At 50.4% G+C, this 18,751-nt stretch overlaps 1 protein-coding gene across 3 annotated transcripts in view; it reads left to right on the top strand.

Moving 5' to 3' along the window:
- The window catches only part of OPCML (opioid binding protein/cell adhesion molecule like), a 571,617-nt gene that overhangs the window by 537,794 nt on the left and 15,072 nt on the right, over window positions 1–18,751 (top strand). Inside the window, exons 4-7 of one of the 3 annotated variants that reach the window (XM_062198474.1) lie at window positions 15,479–15,616; window positions 16,015–16,135; window positions 16,575–16,726; window positions 17,605–17,631. In XM_062198474.1, coding sequence (XP_062054458.1) covers window positions 15,479–15,616; window positions 16,015–16,135; window positions 16,575–16,726; window positions 17,605–17,631 — 438 coding nt within the window. The remainder of the gene's footprint in view (window positions 1–15,478; window positions 15,617–16,014; window positions 16,136–16,574; window positions 16,727–17,604; window positions 17,632–18,751) is intronic. The other 2 variants (XM_062198476.1, XM_062198475.1) reach the window with 2 other exon arrangements.

The following is an 18,751-nucleotide window of genomic DNA, read 5'->3' as shown; positions in this document are numbered from 1 at the left end:
AGACCCCATGACACCAGAGTCATTAACAACCTGAAACAAGGAGTTCAGAATTGAGAACGGCACAAAGCTTGCCTGGAACCTAACGGGGCTGGGGGAGAGGGAGCACCTCCCCTTCCTCCGAGGCTTCCCCAGCTCCGAGAAGGAAATGAAGATTACTTTCTCCGTGAACGAGACTGTCCAGTGGCAGGAGGGTCACAGTGACTGAACCCGGAGAGTGAGAAAGGCAGTTCAGGGAAATTGGAGCCCACTGCACATGACACATAAATCCAGTGGCGCCAGCGTTTGAGTGAGTGGTAAGATGAAGGAAGAGAAAGCGGGGGGCCAGAGACACTGGTACGCCCTTCAATTGAGGGCACCATTTGGTTACCCTAGTACATTGGAGGAGCACACAGAAGAGCCCTTGTTTGGGCTTTATCCTGCATAAATGCACATGAGGTTCTGATGGCAGAGTTGGCCATGCTCTCCATCAACAATGGCGCTCCCAGACTCTTAGGTACCTAGGTAGGGGCCTGCAGCCAAGTCAGCAGCAGAGCTGTGCTCTCATGGAGGCGGGTCCCAGCACTCTGCCACCGTCTCAGCACTCCTGCTATAGAAAGTGAACAGTCAGTGTATTATGCATTGTTGATTTATGTTCATCTGCTCATGCATTGACTCCTTGGGAGCAAAACACCAGAACGAAGTGTTTTCTTCAACACAGCGGAAGTGCTGCTGGCATAGGTGGCTGCCCCTGGGTCTCCCAGACTGCTTTGTGCCTCAAACTCTGAAATTAACCAGACTGCCTCCTCCCATTGCCCATGGATCCTGCTTCCCTTGCTGTCTTGTCAGTGTCCTTGCTAATTCAACAAAGTTAATACCTGATTAATAACTCCTATGATAGAAAAGTTCCTGGATGAGCTGTAGTGCCCATTTGCAATCTGCTGGTGATTGAGAAATTATGTTCAGTTCAGTAATAATTGATGGAAATGGTCTCTTCCCCTCTGCAGCTGATTTGCTTTGTAATTGTGATTTAATAATGTAAATATCACTTGTTTTCTTCTCAAGATGAATTGCCTTCTGATTTGCAAACTTAAGCCTCTTTGGGCTTTCTGATCCCTTTTCGTGCAATTCTAGGTGAGATTTCTTCCTTGTGCTGTGTTTTCCTTTATACGCAAACGAAAGCACGTGTGCTTATGCACATACAGTTTATGTCACTGCCTAGAAGTAACACATTTTATCTTATTTCCATCCCGTTACCAACTATCAAAAATTAAAATTAGCACTTTTGAGAAGTAATCTAACCCAACCTCTTACCTCTTAGCTTTTACCCACAATGAAATTGGAGGCCCAACGTGGTTAAGTAACTTCCCCAAATGTATACAAAATGTCTGGCATCACTCACAAACCCAGCATGGATGTATACCCCGAAGGATGAGCAAGGCTGCAAAGAAGGACTGTGCCTTGTACTTTCTCTATTGAATCTCTGTCTGCTGTTAGGCATCTACAGTAGAAGCGTTCTTCTCTACGCAGGTGTGTATAAGGTGCAGGAACTCATCCATATGATGCATTACGTCCATTGCTTATCACCGGGGTATAATACCCCACATCTGGAACAAGAGGAGAACCCTCTGAATTGAGTACAAGCAGAGTGAACTCAGGGTCGCACGAGGAAGGTGCTATGACCACCCGTCTTGAATCCACACACACCATCTGTCCAGGTACCAGCCTCCAGGCACCTGCCTTGCACGGTTTGGCAGGCAACAGCCCTTCCCACCTACCCATTTTTGTCTAGGATCCTGCAGTGCAGGCTTGCTCTGTGGGAGCCGAGTCACCCTTCCAGGCGTCCTTGTCTCTCTCTCAGACCGACCGACTGCCAAGGCAACAGAAGCAAATGTGGCAAGAATATCTGAGCTAGTGGGAAAAAGCCTAGGGATCTGTAGGACTCTGCTTCTTTCCAGCTAAGATGTGTCCATTTGGCCAAAGGCCTTAGGAGTAATGACCTCTAAGCTCAAGAATGTGCAGTAAGGCCAGGCAGGAGGGGGCCAGGCAGGAGGGGCCCAGCAGGGCCCGGGGAGGGGAGCTCTCGGGCTGGTGAGTCCTTACTTGAGCTGTCCTACCAGGCTCAGCTGCCCCTTCATCCAGAGCCAGGACCGGGCTGAGTTTCCAGAGCAGACACAGGATTCACGCCTCCCAACCTCACCCCAGGATGGCCACACTCGTATCCAAAGCTGGGGCTTCCCCAGGGGTTGGTGACACTGCACAGGCTCCCACACACTTTCCTGAGTGGTGAGTGGTTAGAAAAGAAGAGTGACTGAGGCCCTAGGGAGGGAGTTGGCCTTATCCCTTCACTCTGCAGACGGAGAAGGAGAGGCTGGGGAGGTAAAGTGCCTGCCCGGGGTCCGCGTTAGTGGCTGCGGAGTGGGGGCCACGCCTTGGACTCCTGGCTCCTCTTGGCCTCCCAGTGCTTGCTGGTTCTGAGTGACACCTGGACCTGGACCTGTGCTGACCTTGGGCATGCAGGGGACATGTCAGGTGGGGGACCGTGCGTTGCTTTCACTGCTGTGGATGTCCCTTTGCTGGTCCCAAAGGGTGCACAAAGTGAGCCGTGCACCCAAGAAGGAATATTTTAGCAAAGGGAGGGGAGGCAGAAAGTACAGAGAAGCATCATTTTGCTGCTTTTGGAGTGTCCCTCAGACCCTTGAAAATGGGCCTCAAATCATATGAGTGGATGATTGGTTGTACCCATAAGGCATCATTCCAATGTGCCCGTTGAGGGGAGGGAAGAAAGAAGAGCTACTTGTCAAAATCTGCATGCATAGGAGTCTTGGAGAGGAAAGGAAAGAATGAATTTCCCCCATTAACACAAGACATTACCCTCAGACACACACAGGCCTTCATAATTGTCAAGCCCCCTCCCCCCCCCCCCCCCCCCCGGCAAGCAGCAAAGCTCAGTGACAGATGGCAGCCACCTTGAAGTTGCTGTGGCGACTCCATTCTTGTGCCTGCATCACCAAGACCCCGGCTACGACCGGGCGCCTTACATCAGCTCTACGGCACACACACACCTGACTGTGGGGCCTGGTGTCTCCCAAGGGGTCAGAGAACTTAGACTCTGCCATCGCAGTTCTGTCAATTCATCCTATGATCAGCAGATTCCCCGGATTCAAGGGATTATTTAGGATTGATGGGTGTAGACCCTCTTGCTAGGTTATGAAAGACCACAAAACATTGAAACTGATAGTGACTTTGAAATTCATCTAATGCAATTTTTCTATTTGACAGGGAAAAGAAGTCACTGAGGCCTGGAGTGCTAAAAACAGTTACTCAGAATCACCTGGCGTATTAGTAACAAAACTGGGATTGGATCCCAGGTCTTTGGGCTTTCAACTCGGTGGTTTTTCTCCATTATTCATAGCGGTGACTCCTAAGGTGATGAGGCTGGGGAAGGCCAAGGAGGCCTTTGGTCAGCTTAATCACAGGCCAAGTGAGATGCAGAGCAGAAGGCAGATTTGCCGGAATTGCACAAGGTACAGCGAGGAGAGCGCTTGATGAGACAGTTCCCCCAGCAACCCTGTGCTCCAGGAGCAGGGCCGTGCCAATGGGGTACCCAGCTCCTAGCCCTCCTCCCGGCTGGTGCCAGAGCCAAGCTGTGACCCCCTCCCCCATCTCCCTGAGACGCTGCACACCCTGTGAAGTCTGCAGAATGATGCCGGGTGTGGCCTGCCTGTCAGTGGGGCTGTCTGGGCAGGGCACTGCTCATATTTAAAAACGTAAGCAATTGGCCAGCGCCGCGGCTCACTAGGCTAATCCTCTGCCTGCGGTGCCGGCACACCGGGTTCTAGTCCCGGCTGCTCCTCCTCCAGTCCAGCTCTCTGCTGTGGCCCGGGAGGGCAGTGGAGGATGGCCCAAGTGCTTGGGCCCTGCACCCACATGGAGATCAGGAGGAAGCACCTGGTTCCTGACTTCGGATCGGCGCAATGCGCCGGCCATAGCGGCCACTTGGGGGTGAGCCAACAGAAAAACGAAGACATTTCTCTCTGTCTCTCTCTCTCTCTCACTAACTCTGCCTGTCAAAAAAAAAAAAAAAACCCATAAGCAATGCCTGTGATTATCACCATCAGGCCGTGGGACTGTCGGGGACGAATATAGAGAGTGGATGAAAGGAAGTGAATCAAAGGAAAGGGAAGGGAGGGAGGAAGCCGGAGGAGTCAGGCTGCATCCAGGCTTCCTCTGCAGAAGCCGGGTAAGGCTAGCCTTTCCCTGGGGCTGTGTGTGTGGTGCTCTGGGCCATCCACACCATTTCAGAAAGGCGCAAGGCTGGTGTCTGTTCCTCCAGGACTTTGGACCCAGATCCCTTCAATTCTAGCTGCTCGGTGAAGGCTGCAGTCACTCTTGCCTGTCTCTCCAGAGAGGCTGATGGGGCTTGAGCTGCAGAACAGCACCGTCCAGAGGTCCTTGACCCTCTCTCAGGTGGGGGTCAGCCTCCGAGCATCCGTGTCCCGCTTGGGGCTGAGCGACTACCTCTCATCTTAGATTAAAAAGTGTGAGGGGTGGGCGCTGTGGTACAGCGGGTTAAGCTACTACTTTGGACATCTGCATCCCACACTGGAGTTCTGGATTGAAACCCAGCTGCTGTGCTTCCAATCCCGCTTCCTGCTAACACACCTGAGAAAGCAGCAGGTGACACCCCAAGTGCTTGGGCCTCTGCCACCCACGTGGGAGATTTGGAGGGAGTTTCAGGCCCCTGGCTTTGGCACAGCCCTGCATGTTGTGGGTATTTGGGCAGTAAACCAATAAATCCAAGATCTCTCTCTCTCTCTCTGTCTCTCTCTCTCTCTTTCTCTCTCTCCCTCTTTCTCTTCCTTTCAAATAAATAAGCAGGTGTTTTAAAAAGTGCAACCTTGGGGCAGCCCCATGCCCCAAGTCTGGTGACAGCGCCAGACAAACCCCTAGGGCCTCTCAGCCAAGCTCCTAGCGGTTGAGAAGTATAACCCGCACCTAGCTTGTCATCCTGAGCAACCCACTTTGAGAGTGGAAGGGGATTGTGGAGAATCATGCTGGGAAGACAAGTGTCAGCTGGGACTGTCCTGGCACAGCCCCGCTCAATGGACTCTGAACTACAGCAAAGTCATCCCAGAAAAAAAGCAACCCCTGTGGAAACCGCTGGTGTTGATGTCGGGGGCGTTAAAAGAGAAGCTGAGCTTCAGTCCTCACCCCCGCCAAAGCCAGCGAGCAGTGCAGCACTTAACTGATGTTGCTCTGTCCCCAGTAATTGCAGTTGTTGTGCCCTGCTCTGCTCTGGCAAAGCTGACCTCAAGGGTTTGCTGTGCGCTCACCAAGCCACTTTCCCAAAGTGCCCTTAACTAACGTTGGTGTTGGACGGCCACGGCCTGCACTAAGGGACAAGGTGCTTCTGTGCTTCCTGGAACACTGTTTTCCTTAAGAAACTGAGCCCGGGGACTGGCAGCGCCGGCTCAGGCTGCTGCAGGCAAGGTCACATCCAACTTGCACGAGACGTGTGCAAATGAGAGGAGCAGCAGCTCATTCGTGGCCTTGATCAGGTTTTTGTTGCTGAATTACAGAGTTGTCTTTAAAACTGTTGAGAACCCACTCCACTTGTCAGTTGTTAGCACTGAAAGAACCTTGTTGTTCCATTATGAAAATAGTAGTACTAATAGGAGGCAAATGTGAAACAAATCACGTTCCCAATGTGGGCCAGTCACTTAGCTGCTTCAGGTCTGCTATTTAAAAGTAATGGTTTTTGTTTCTTCCACTCCTGTATTGTGTTGGTCTGAACCATTGGCTGCAGTTTATATTTAAATAATTGTAGAATATAAATGCTATATCCTTTTATTCTTATATCCAAATAGGCAATCCATTGTCCTCTGTCATGTGTCTGCCTGTCTGGGTACCCAGCTTCAGTATCCCCCATCCATCTGTCTCTGTGCCTTGACCTGGTGCCTCTCACCTGTGACTGGCACTTACTCTGCTCTTCCATTTAAAAGGGATGTGTCCCAAACTTCCAGGCACCCTGGCTGTTTCTCCATCCCTCCCTTAGTACTCTCCCGCTGGGTCAACAGTACCCTCCAGATGCTAACATTCTCTCATCCTGGTTCTGCCGACACATAACAAACCAGTCTCAGAATAGAGAACAGAAGCTCAACACCCACCACGGGTGTGCTTTGGAAAGGAACTGTTCTTGTCCTTATGGTTGGTGGATCTGGGGATCTCTAGCCACTGGGGAGTGGCCGAGGGCTGTGGGCACCATCAGACCCAACACTGCTGTCCTCACCTTACCCTACCCGCGGCAAGGTCCCTGCTTCCAGCTGCACCTGCAGTCAAGCTTCTGATGCCTCCATCCCGGCTGCGTGTTTCACCCAGAGGCCAACAGTCCACAGAAGGTCTGAGGACACTCACAGGTGCACAACCTTCTGTGCCCCCAGACCCTGCAGGGCTTCTCAGCAGAGGAGGGCTCCCCAGGAACCCACAAGGGAACTGAGACTTGGAAAGTGGACGTGACAGGTGTCCCCTCCACTGTACATTGCCTGGGTTGCACAATGGAGTCCCCTGGGGGCGTTTTAGAGGATACAGACACCTGGATTTCACCCCAGATCAAGCCAACAAATCTACAAGTATGGCCATAGGGGTCTATTTTATTTTTTTAAAGATTTTATTTATTTGTTTGAACGGTAGAATTACAGACACACAGAGAGAGAAAGACAGAGAGAAAGGTCTTCCATCTGCTGGTTCACAGCCCAGATGGCTGCAAAGGCTGGAGCTGGGCCAACCCAAAGCCAGAAGCCAGGAGCTTCCTCCAGGTCTCCCACGCAAGTGCAGGGACCCAAGCACTTGAGCCATCTTCCACTGCTTTCCCAAGCCATTAGCAGAGAGCTGGGTCGGAAGAGGAGCAGCTGGGACAAGAACTGGTGCGCATATGGGATTCCTCCCCCGGTAAACAAATCTCTCCATTTCCTCTTGTCTTCAGCTTTGGGTAAACGGCTGAAGAGCCCGATGTGTCTAGAGTTGTCTCCCCAGACAGTCCTCCTGTCCTCCTGAATGAATCACTTGGTCCTCTCTGCTTGCGCCATCCTCCGCTGCCACCAGTCAGAACACCAGGGACGTCAGCGGCCTCCCTCACCCCCAGCCTCAGCCTCAGCTGTGCGCGTGCAGAAGGAGGCCTGAAGACACACCATGGATGTTGCATTATTAATGCGCTCCGTCCCCGGGGAGGAGTTAACTTGCACGGGAACACATTGATCTTGTCATTAGCCAACTCACTGTCAGTGTCAGGACTGCAGCCAGCAGCACAGCCACCCTGGAGGGGCCGAGCCCTGCTCCCTGGGGGTAGGTCCTGGCAGCCACAGCCTGAGGGATTTTGTCTGAGCCCAAGACAACAGCTCCTGTCACTGCCAGTAGAAGAAACCTTGGCCCCGAGTGCCCAGTCTCCAAACCCAAATAACCGGAGCAGAGTTCAGGGCTGGGCATTTGGCCTAGATGTTATGATGCCGGTTAAAATGCTGGCTTCGCAGCCTGGGGTCAATGCTTGACTCCAGCTTCCTGCTGATATGTACCTCGGGAAGCAGCAGTAATGGCTCAAGTGATTGGGACCCTTCTTCCCGATGGGAGATCAGGATTGAGTTCCTCAGTCCCAGTTGTGGCCCTGGTAGGAGCACGTGGGTAATGAACCAGCAGATGGAAGCCTTGTCTGTCTTTTCAGCTCCCAAATAAATAAAAATTAAAAAAATTAAAAATATATAAATTAAACAATTCTTTGAAATAAAGTATTTCTTAAAATGAAAATACAAAAAATGTCTTTGGCACAATTCACTTGCTTGTATTAATTAAGGGAAAATGAACTAGTGGGTTTATCACACTATTCATTAACTGGGATGCAGCAAAGGGAATGAGTGGATCAGGGAGTTGGGAGCAGGCAAAGCTGCAAGGCACTGCTGTCCACACTCCTTGGTTTAATTAAGGATGGGAAGCCCAGCAGTGTCTGGGGATGGACAGGGTGGAGGGGCAGACAGTGTGGAGAGGCGAGTGGCTGAATGAGACAGGATTTGAGATGGCAGAGAAGGCAAGGCTCAAAACTTCCAGCCATCAGGTGTTGTGTGAACACCTGCTGTGTGTTTAGCCTCTGCTAGTGACTATAAGGCATTCAGGAGCCTGTAATTCCTGGGCAGGATGCTAGCAATTTAGACAGCATGACTGCTCCACCAGAGTATTCAACAAGCCCATGGGAAAATCAAATTAATGATAAGTTTATTTGGGGGCCAAACATTTTGAAAATCGATGCATAGATTTTTTTTTAATGATACACAGTCTCCATGAATTTTTTTAACAACATCTCCTCTGCATGGATTTCAAAAATTGTTTTTGCTACAATGTAAACATACTGTTTGACACCATTGTCCACAAATTTTTGAAGGTACTGTTGTGTAGGAAGAAGAGCAGGCAACACAAGACTGAGGTTACACGAGCCAAACTATGTCAGCCAAGCTGGAACCTGGCCCCGGTTCCAACCTCAAGCCTGTCTCCAACATTTCCATCCTGCAGAAGAGGGGAGTGACTGAGCACTCTAGCAAGGCTAGTTTCCCTCCGCTCTCGTCACTGCCCGTCTGCCCCTCGGATGTGGGCTGGCTGCAGTGACGGTGAAGCGATGGGTTGGGCAGCCCTTGGAGCTGCAGGGTAGGGAGACGTGAGGGCAGCCCCCTGTGCCACCACCACCATCTGCTTGAGCCTGGGAGCCTCCTTACTCTGTTGTCTGCATTCCAGCACAGAGACCCCTGTGGCTGAGTACTTGACTCGAGTACATCAGCTGTCCTCAGCCTAGGGACAAAGGCAAGACTCCTGTGTCAGCCTGAGTTCCAGACTATGGTCCTGCTTCACGGCGGGAGAGCTGATATGTTCATTCTGTTGCGTGAAAAGAGTGTGTGGCAGGGCTTGGGTCCCTCCCTTCATGAATCTCTGACAACCTCCACCTCCCTCACATCCCTTCAGGGCAAGGAGCTCTGGCCCGAGCCCTGTGTGGCTCCCAACACCTGTGCTAAATTTCTAGCCAATGTCCTTGTTTTACGAGAATGGTACGCTCCTTATAGGTGTAAGATCTGTGTCCTAGCTTTGGTGAGAGGGTCACAGGTGATTTCCAAGATGGATCAAAAAGTGGAACTGTGGCCTGGCCGGCCAGATGTATGCACACAGTCACAGACATTTGATTCCAGCTTTGCACGTTCAGTGTGGGCAAGGGTCACCTGTGATCGCTGCTGTCTCTGGGCAGCAGAAGAACTTCTTGATTTCCCAGAAACCCAACCCCTTGAGCCAGAGAGACCACTGCTGTGCCTCTCGCTCTGTCCTGTGCCCTTGGCTGCCCTCTGGCTGCCCTCTTCTTCCTCCGACCTTCTTCCCCGCTGAGTTCTTCCCTTCTCCCCTCTGCCGTCTATGCCCTCTGACATCCTGGGCCCCCTCCCTGCTCTCCTTTCCTGCTGCTCACCTCCTCTGTGGCACCCGCCTCTGGGCATGTTCCTCTGAGAGTCGCCTCCTGACAGGTTTCACAGCAAAAGCTGTGACAGGTGCTGACATTTAACCTCACAGAGCCACTTCCATGGAGGAAGCTGTGGCCATGCCTAACAGGTGCAGAGGAACAAGAAGAGTGGAGGCATGTAGGAGGTGACTTCTCACCATTTCCAAGGGACGAGCCTGGTTGGGTTTGTCTCAAGACAAGGATGATTGTGTGAATGATGTGAACTGTCTTGCAAAGGGATAGTCTGCCTCCTACAGTTGCCCCTGGGGGTATTCAGAGAAAAGAGATAATGTGTGTCAGGGACAATAATCTAGCAGAATGGGAGATTAAATTTTTTTATCCCTTTTGCTATGTCCAACCCTGTAACTCAGTGGAATTGGCCGAGGAAAAAGCAGGGGAAATTGGAGACAAGAGAGATGGCTGAGATGTGGCTAGTGTGCAAGGACAGGACGTGATGGGGAGGTGGGTCAGGAACCTGTGCATGGGGTTCTGGGTTTTCTTTCCATTCGATCACTTCTCCTTTGAATGCTTAGGTTCCTCCAGCTGCCGTCAATCTTTCTTCCCCTTTCTACTTACTTGCGGGATCTAGAGACAATGAAAGAGAAAGTGAGTCTGAGATACAGAAAGCTATCAAGTGCTGCCTGCTCTAGCTCATGAGATTGGAGACTGCAGCCAAGGCCAGGGGCCTGGTTCTTGGCACCATCTGAGCCCTGCCCTCACCTCCCGCTGCAGTGCCCAGGGAGGGGCAGGGAGTGCAGGTGGCCTCGAGGCCAGCAGGCCAGCCAGGCGTCCTTATCCTTTTGCATCGTTTTCACAATCACCCCCACCATTTTGGTGGAGACAGAGAAGACCCTGCCGTGAGATGTTGCATGTTCTTTGTACTCCCCGGCTGTGCCGCGTGCCAACCTGCAGAGCCCTGCACAGCTGGCTGGCGTGTCCCCAAGCACGCATCCTGTGTCTGAGATGATGACCTCACGCATCGCCTGATAAATGGTCCCATTTGTATGGTTGCAGATCTGAATCTCGGTAATGCGGTGACCTGAACTTATCTTCTTTGAGGCACTCTGTGCAAAGAAATGCCCGCCATCTCCTAGGTGTTCGCACCAATGACTCGGCATCAGCTCTGCTTTCTGTGGCTTCCAATTGTGCTGCTTACAGGGCGTGAGTGCCTGCAGCAGGCTCCTAAGGCCTCTGGTCACAGGACAGCTCCCCATAAAACCAAACTGGTAGGCAGACGGGGAGCCCCTGCCTTCCTATCTTCAGCGTTCTTGCAGTCTTTCTAAAAATGCCTTTTGCATCGGTTCCAGAACCTTCCCCGTGGCCTCTGCACTATCTTGCCAGCTCTAGCCCTTTCTCTGCTTGCTTGCTTGCTGCAGCACCTCATCCTCCTGTTCTCTCCCTGCCCCTGCTTCCCTTCCTCTGCCCCCATGCTCAGCCACTTGGCTTCCTGGCAGCAAGCTAGCAGAAAGGGTTAGAACCTGTGCCACCATCTGCCCCTCCTCTGCAGCGTGGAATCAGAATTTTCCATTGCACCCAGAGAAGGCGAGGGCGGGGAAAGTGTTCAACCCTGCAGTTTCCCAGGTCTCCAGGCATTTAGCAACCTAGATTTGTTCTGCTTTGAAAGTCTCACACAGCATTCAGAGTAGTTAAGAAAATAGCATCTAAATCACCTTCACCGGGCCTCTCTCTGTTTTTTTCAGCCAACAAACCTGCCTGAGGGGAGGAGGTAAGGCCACAGAAAACCAATGTACCAAGGTTCTGATGCACGGCCCCAGGGCATCCTGCTGAGGCTTCGCAAGGGTGGCAGCCTGGGAGACAATCAGTTTATTTTCTTTTTTAAGATTTACTTACTGGGGCCGGTGTTGTGGCATAGCGGGTAAAGCCACAGCCTATGATGCCAGCATCCCATGTGGGCGGGCTTGTGTCCCAGCTGCTCCACTTCTGGTTCAGCTCTCTGCTAATGGCCTGGGAAAAGCAACGGAGGACGGCCCGAGTGTTTGGACCCCTGCCACCCACGTGGGAGATCGTGATGAAGCCATCTGGGAGTGAACCAGCAGATGGAGGAAGATTTCTCTCTCTCTCTCTCTCTCTCTCTCTGCATCTCTGGCTTTCAAATAAATAAATCTTTTTTTGATTGATTGATTTGAAAGGCAAAATGACAGAGAGGGAGACAGACAGAGACCTTCCCTTGGCTGATTCACTCCCGGGAACTCAGTCTGAGTCTCCTCCTTGAGTAACAGGGGCCTAAGTACTTGAGTCACCACCTGCTGCCTCCCATGTGTGTTAGCAGGGAGCCGGATCAGAAGCCAGTGGCCGGAACTCTGACACGGGATGCAGGCACCCCCAGCACAGACGAACCCACTGCACCACAACCCTGGCCCAGTCAGTATATTTCCTTAATCAGTGGCCTCTTCACAAACCCATGTAATTCTACACGTGGGAGTGGGAGTGAGCCAGTGGGCGGGGCTGCATGGTGCCTCACTTAATGACTCACTGTAGCTCCCTGACCAGCCGTATAGACAGAACCTGGGCTCTTGCTAGAAATGCAGAATCCCAGGCTCCACCCCAGCCCGGCTGAATCAGAATCTGCATTTTTTACAAAGTCTCTGAAGCGTTTATGCAAATTAAAATCTGAGAAGCACTTGCTTTATCGTCCAAATTCATTTTCTCCCTTAATGAGTGGTGTTACCGTAATGATCCTAAACACAGTTTTCCTTCCTACCTTCTATTTTGCTATCACATACTCTCCCACTAGAACTGCATTCCAGAGAGTACATCCCTCATGTTCCACAAGGTGGCTCTATGGTCCAGTGCTTCCCCACCAAGGGCCCAGGACCCATCTTGCCCTCGCAAACCCACACGAGCGTCTTTCTCCTTGGGAAGTCGCCCCCGTCCTCTGATTTGTGGGGTCAACACTGCTTCTAGATGGATTCACATGTGTGGCTAATGCTTTATCAGAGGCTCTTCAGACATCTGACCCATGGGTCTTGTTTTCACCATGGATCAGGGGTCAGTGCCCCTGCAGGGGGTTGTGCCAAGCCCTCTGCAGTAGCTCATTTGTTTGGGTCAATGCAGGGCAATTGAATTACTTATAGCAAATACCATGTGGTGCATTTTGGAAGAACGATAGTGTTAGAGTGGGAGGAATCCATGCTTCCCAACCTACCATCTTTTGCGGAAAAGGTGAGTTGGGTCTGGTAAGTCATCCTGGTGTGTTTGATTTCATCTTTGTTCATCTCTTCAAAATGTTATCAGTCAACCAGCCTTGTTTTAACAAGGGAGGTGATTTTTATCTTTGTTAGGTTTCCTGAAATAGCCCGAGTATCCCCGTCAACTCAGGCATTCAGGAAGTCTAGGAGAAAAGACTAGAAGGCTTTTGTTGGCTTTCTTCTCATGAACCTTGAGGAATTAAGATACGGGCCAGCTTGGACCATTGAATATCTGTGAGGGTAGAAGGGTTTGACCAGCAGAGACTCCGCAGGTGGCACCCTATCCCAGGCCCCAGGAAGCCCCATGCTCTGCAGTGCCTTCCTCAACATTTTTAAGCCCCCCTCTAATTCCTGGGCGAGGCCAGGGCCAACAACACCATTCAGGAGAAATGCCCAGATCTTAGGCTATAGCAGCGTGTATAGGGCCCATTTCTGCTCTCCAGGAGGCGTGTCTACCTGCTCCCTTCACACAGGTACAACCAGATTCTCAAATGACACAGTCTCACACCTGTGGGCTTACCCGGGGCTCTGCCACCAGGCTCTGGCTCCTGGAGATCGTGCTGGCCGAAGGGCTGCTCCCACTGGCCAAGCCACGATTTCCTCCTTGGAACTGCACAAGATTGGCCTAACAGAATGGTGCTGATTTGGAGTGGCTCAAACAATTTCTACAAATAGGGTATCCTGGAAAGAGATTCGCCTGGAGCCCCGCACCTTCCAGGCATGGCCTTAGTAGTCGGCAGTATTCTGGACCTTGTGGACATGACCTGGGATGGAGGATGGAGGCAGAGAAGGCAGGAAAAATCAAAACAAAAATGACTGGGGGTGGGGGTGGCTCTGTGGTGCAGTGGGTTAAAGCCCCTGTCTGCAGTGCTGGCATCCCATAAGGGTGCTGGTTCCAGTCCTGGCTGCTCCACTTCCGATCCAGCTCCCTGATGATGGCCTGGGAAAGCAGTAGAAGATGGCCCAAGTCCTTGGGCCCCTGCCCTCATGTGAGAGACCAGGAAGAAGTTCCTGGCTCCTGGCTTCGGAGAGGCACAGTTCCAACCGTTACAGCTATCTGGGGAGTAAACCAGCAGATGGAAGATCTTTCTCTCTCTCTCTCTCCCTCCCTCCCTCTCCACTTCTGCCTCTGCCTCTCTGTAACTGTGCCTTTCAAATAAATACATAAATCTTAAAAAAAAATGGTCTGAGGAAAACAAACAACAAAGGTGGCAGAAGTTCCTTGTTGGAGCACAGTTAGGATGCCAGGGCGCTTGCCACCCACCTCACACCCGGGCCCACCCTTCGAGACCACCCACCCGAGTGGACCCAGGCTTGCCTAAGCAAACACCCTTTGGATGAGAATATGCCTCTACGAGGTTGTAGGGGAAATTATAATGAATTTGTATTGCTTTGAAAACTAATGTGGCCCTAATGCCTGGAGCACAAAGAATTAGGCAGCCAGCCTAGGAGAAATGGACACGCTGTGCCCTCTCCTTGGCTTCCTATGGAGTGTGTTTTCACTGCGAGCCCAGTGCTCTGACAGAGCTCGCAATGTCTGTTTGAAGACGGAGGGTCTGTTCTCTGTGCACAGAATCACAGAGAGTGCCGTCAGGAGCATGGTTAAGGGGCCAGATTATTGCAAGAGCATGTAACAGCGGCTGAGAGCACCAGTACATGAAAGCAAATTTTGTAACCCCAGAATATTTTGGATCATGAATTGCAAATTGCACAAGTGCCTGAGAGTGAAGCCTTCACAGGGCTCCGCAAAGTTAGGTATGAAATTTATGAGGCTATGCTAGGAGCTGTGGATTCATCATCTGAGGCTAACTACTGAGTTTATTTTATGGTGGCAGGCGTAGATTAAGCATCTACTACATGGCAGTCATGAAGTACTTCCTCATTCATTCCTTCTTGACTCCATCTTCTCCTCCACAACTTTTTATTTTTAAAATTGTTTTCAACTGACAAATAAAAGTCATATGCAGTTATCAAGTACAGCATGATCTTTTTCTGAAGATTTGTCACACAGATGAGAGAAAAAGAGGCAGAGAGAGAGAGAGAGAGAGAGAGAGAGAGAGAGAGATCTTCCATCCACTGGTTCACTCCCCAGATGGCCGCAGATTTTGAGTTCCTGCCACAGATTTGGGAAAATCCAGATGGAGTTTCAGGCTCCTGGCTTCAGCCTGGCCAGAGCCCAGCCATTGTGGTTATTTTGGGAATGAACCATGGATGGAAGATATCTCTCTCTCTCTCTCTCTCTCTCTCTCTCTCATTCTGTCACTCAGCCTGTTAAATTAAAAAAGTGTGATTCAAAAAAATTAATTTTTCCACTGTGAAAAATTAAGATGATGCTCACAAAATACTCTAACCTTATTTCACCTGTTTTGCTATATTCTTGAGCATGACAATTCTCTTTAAAATATCAGAGTTTAGTAACATGCTGGGATATTTATCATGCACTTTCTTATCTTAGTTGACCTTAGTAATAATCAGTTAAGAAAAATGTTCATAGCCCGTCCTTATCACATACTTGGAAAAAGTCAAGGCAACTTGGCTGAAAATACATTAATCCAAGGTTCAAGTAGAGAATTTTTCTTTCTTTTCTTTTTTTTTTTTTTTTTTCATTTTTGGCAAACACGGTGCACTGTATCTTTGACTTGATGTTCAAGCCCCCTTTAATACTATTTCTTTGCCTGTTCCATCTCTTACCATCTCTCAATGTAGATGCAGTTCTGCCCCTGGCTTCTCCGGTTCTTGACTGTGTCCTGTCCATCTGTTTCTGTCTTCCCAGAAGGCCAGGGATTCGTGAGTGAGGACGAATACCTGGAAATCTCGGACATCAAGCGGGACCAGTCTGGGGAGTATGAGTGCAGTGCTTTGAACGATGTTGCTGCGCCAGATGTGCGGAAAGTGAAAATCACCGTGAACTGTGAGTTGATCCCCTAATTGGGAACTCAGTGGGGGAAGGAAGCCCAGGGGCTTCAGTTGTCCCAGGCAACACCTGTCTGAAAGACTCGCCTCCAAACAGCTGCCAACAAGAAAATACTTTATTGGATCCCCTTGTCCCATCGTGACCACCATTGGCATTTGTCCCTGGAATCTTCCTCTGACTATCAGAGCTTCCAGTGAGTGGGGAGGACGTTAACTTAGAATTGGTTTGAAGATCTATAGAACATGCAATATCTTCAAGCAGGAAGTGCTTTCTCTTTAAGAAATTATTATTTTACTGGCAAGGAGCACTCTCACAAGACATCCATTCACATAGCAAGCATCTGAATGAGCCTGGGATTACCCTATGTGTGTTGCTTTGTGTTTAAATTCCCACAGACCCTCCCTATATCTCCAAAGCCAAGAACACTGGGGTCTCAGTTGGTCAGAAGGGCATCCTGAGCTGTGAAGCCTCTGCAGTCCCCATGGCCGAGTTCCAGTGGTTCAAGGAAGATACCAGGTACCTGGGGATAGAGTACGGTCAACAGTGGCACAGAGCTGAGGGATCCTTCCTCAAGGGAAGGAGGATGATAAAGAGGAAAGATGAGGCTAAACGAGAATTCTTACAGCTTCCTTCATAACAGTTTCCTCTAGAAACCAGAAAAATAAAATGGAGGAAGCTTGGAAGTAGACAAAATGAGTTGATCTTGCTTCAGAAGCTGAGATTAGTGGTAGACATGGTGGTCTTGGGTGAATAGAAATCAGTGAATTTTTCTTTTGAGTATGATTTTCCTTTCTTTCATCCTCTTGCTGGAAGGGCTTGAGTTGGAGGGGCTGGGTTAGAGAAAAGGGGCCTCCTGGTGGGACTAATCTTGGCAACTTTGTGTTGTCTCAATGCGTTCCGTCTGCACGTTCCATCTGTCTGTAGAACCCGAGCACAGCATCTTGTCCTGTTGCAGGTTAGCTACTGGCCTGGACGGGGTGAGGATTGAGAACAAGGGCCGCATATCCACGTTGACCTTCTTCAACGTCTCAGAGAAAGATTACGGGAACTACACTTGTGTGGCCACAAACAAGCTTGGAAACACCAATGCCAGCATCACATTGTATGGTGAGTGCAGGAAGTCTGGACACTCTGGGCTCAGCCTCGTTGGGGTGCTGGGGGTACTTAGGAGGGAGGAAGGCACGATCTGCTTGGCCTGTGTCCATCTGCATTGCTCAGCCCCAAACTTGAGCTGACAAATACATTCCCCCTGTCATTCCCCTGGCATGACATCCAGTGACTTCCAAAGGGAATTGGTTCCCTTGATCCTTGAAAGGCAAGGTTTTGAAAAGACTGGGCCAAATTCTGAATCAAGTTGAATGAACAGTGGTTTCCATAAAGAAGACAGAACCATGGAATAGTTTATCTTCCCACCCAAGGCCTGTGGGGAGGAATTAGATGTAAGCTTAAGACACTAGCTCTGGTAAGAGTCTGTGATTTGGGGGGTTGTCTGCACAGCGATGCCATCACAGTTCTCACGCTGATTGCCATGTCATGTTCAAAGTTCATCAGGGCTGAGTCCTCCCCAGATAACTGTTCTGTCCGCACCTGGGCATCAGACCCTCCCCTGAAGGTCTTTCCATCCCATGCAGATGGAGCAGCATCAGGAGTCATAACTGGCCTTCCTAGAAACCTCACCACTCCCCGCCTCCACCCTGCCACCCTGCTGTGTTTGCATCTTTGTGCCACATTTCACACCACGGGCCACGGCCAGCTGGTGATATCCGTGTGTGTACGTGTCTGTGGATTTGCTGAGGTTTGGTTAGAGGGAAGCATCTGATGAGTAGGATGAAGGGGTATGCATCCCTCGATGGATACCTCAGACCCTAAACAAGCTTTCAGTGTTGACATTGACTGAACTTTGTCCGCCACCCATCTGAAATGTGTGATCTATGTCTTTTGTCTCCTCTCTGCATTGTGTGTGCATTGTGCTGTGTGTGTCTTAGAAATAAGCCCCTCATCCGCAGTGGCAGGTGGGTACAGCATGTTCCTTTCTGCCTGCCTGAATGCCTATGCTCTTTAATTTAAGCCTACTTCAAAGACAAGCTTGCCTGCTCCCCCTCCTTGAGCCACTGGTCCAGAGTGGAGGGACTTTACAGGGTCTGGTTTAGATAACAAACATATAGATTCTCATGGCTTATACATGCACACTTAGGGAGTACCATTATAGGTTTCAGGGGTGAAAGGTCTTGTCCCCTAGATCATAAACTTGTTGGTTGTCTCTAAAAAGGATGAGTATTTTGCCACTTCTGCACACAGCAGCACCAAGAGCAACCCAGCCTCAAGTCCAAATGTCTTATTGCTTGAACATCTCCTTAGAGAAATCAGTATAGGGCTAGCCTGGATGGCCAGTGGCTTGTTATAAAAATCTTGCTTAAGCGACAGCACTTGGGGTCATTATTTATCATGGTAGTCTCTACTGTTTACCAGATATTTATGGGTGTCTGTGCCTCACATTCATGCCATGTAGGACAGGTTGTGAAACCCATTTTACAAATAAGGAAAAGGAGGACCCAAGAGCATGGGTAACACCAAAGAACACATACCTGGTAGTGAACAGGCAGGAGATGGTGCTCAGAGCCCTCCCTCATCGACTGGGGGATGCAGCAACAGCCCCACCCACACTTTCACTCACACTTGCAGGTGAGACAGTGGCTGTGCTCAGCTCCGCTTGCAGAGGTAGAAGATGCACAGCCCAGCTTTTCTAAGATGTCAATCTCTATCCCAAGGAAAGTAATAGTACCAAAATTCTCTGGACCTGGGGTCAGCTCATCAATGGCCCCTTCCCATAGCTCTGGGTCCAGGACACAGACAGGTGGCCCTTCCCATGCTATGATGGCCATGAGTGCCCACACTTTGGTCTGGAGAGAGGGTGGGAGGGGCTGCTGCCATGCCGCGGACCTGTAATTACTACTTGGCATAGTGGGGTTGCTGGTGGCAGGAAATATGGTTGACAGAAGAGCCTGAGGCTGACAACCAGAGGACCTGGGCTTTTGTCCCTCTCTGCCATCAACTATGGAAAGGCATGTGTCATGGAGAGACTGACAGCCAATGTATATTAAGATGATATTAGTCTGTCAGGCTGCCCTAGCA

The sequence above is a fragment of the Lepus europaeus genome, chromosome 7, assembly GCF_033115175.1.
Source record: "Lepus europaeus isolate LE1 chromosome 7, mLepTim1.pri, whole genome shotgun sequence".
NCBI classification, from domain to species: domain Eukaryota; kingdom Metazoa; phylum Chordata; class Mammalia; order Lagomorpha; family Leporidae; genus Lepus; species Lepus europaeus.
Note: the sequence above shows the minus strand (reverse complement) of the source record. Positions and strands in the feature narration are given on the sequence as shown.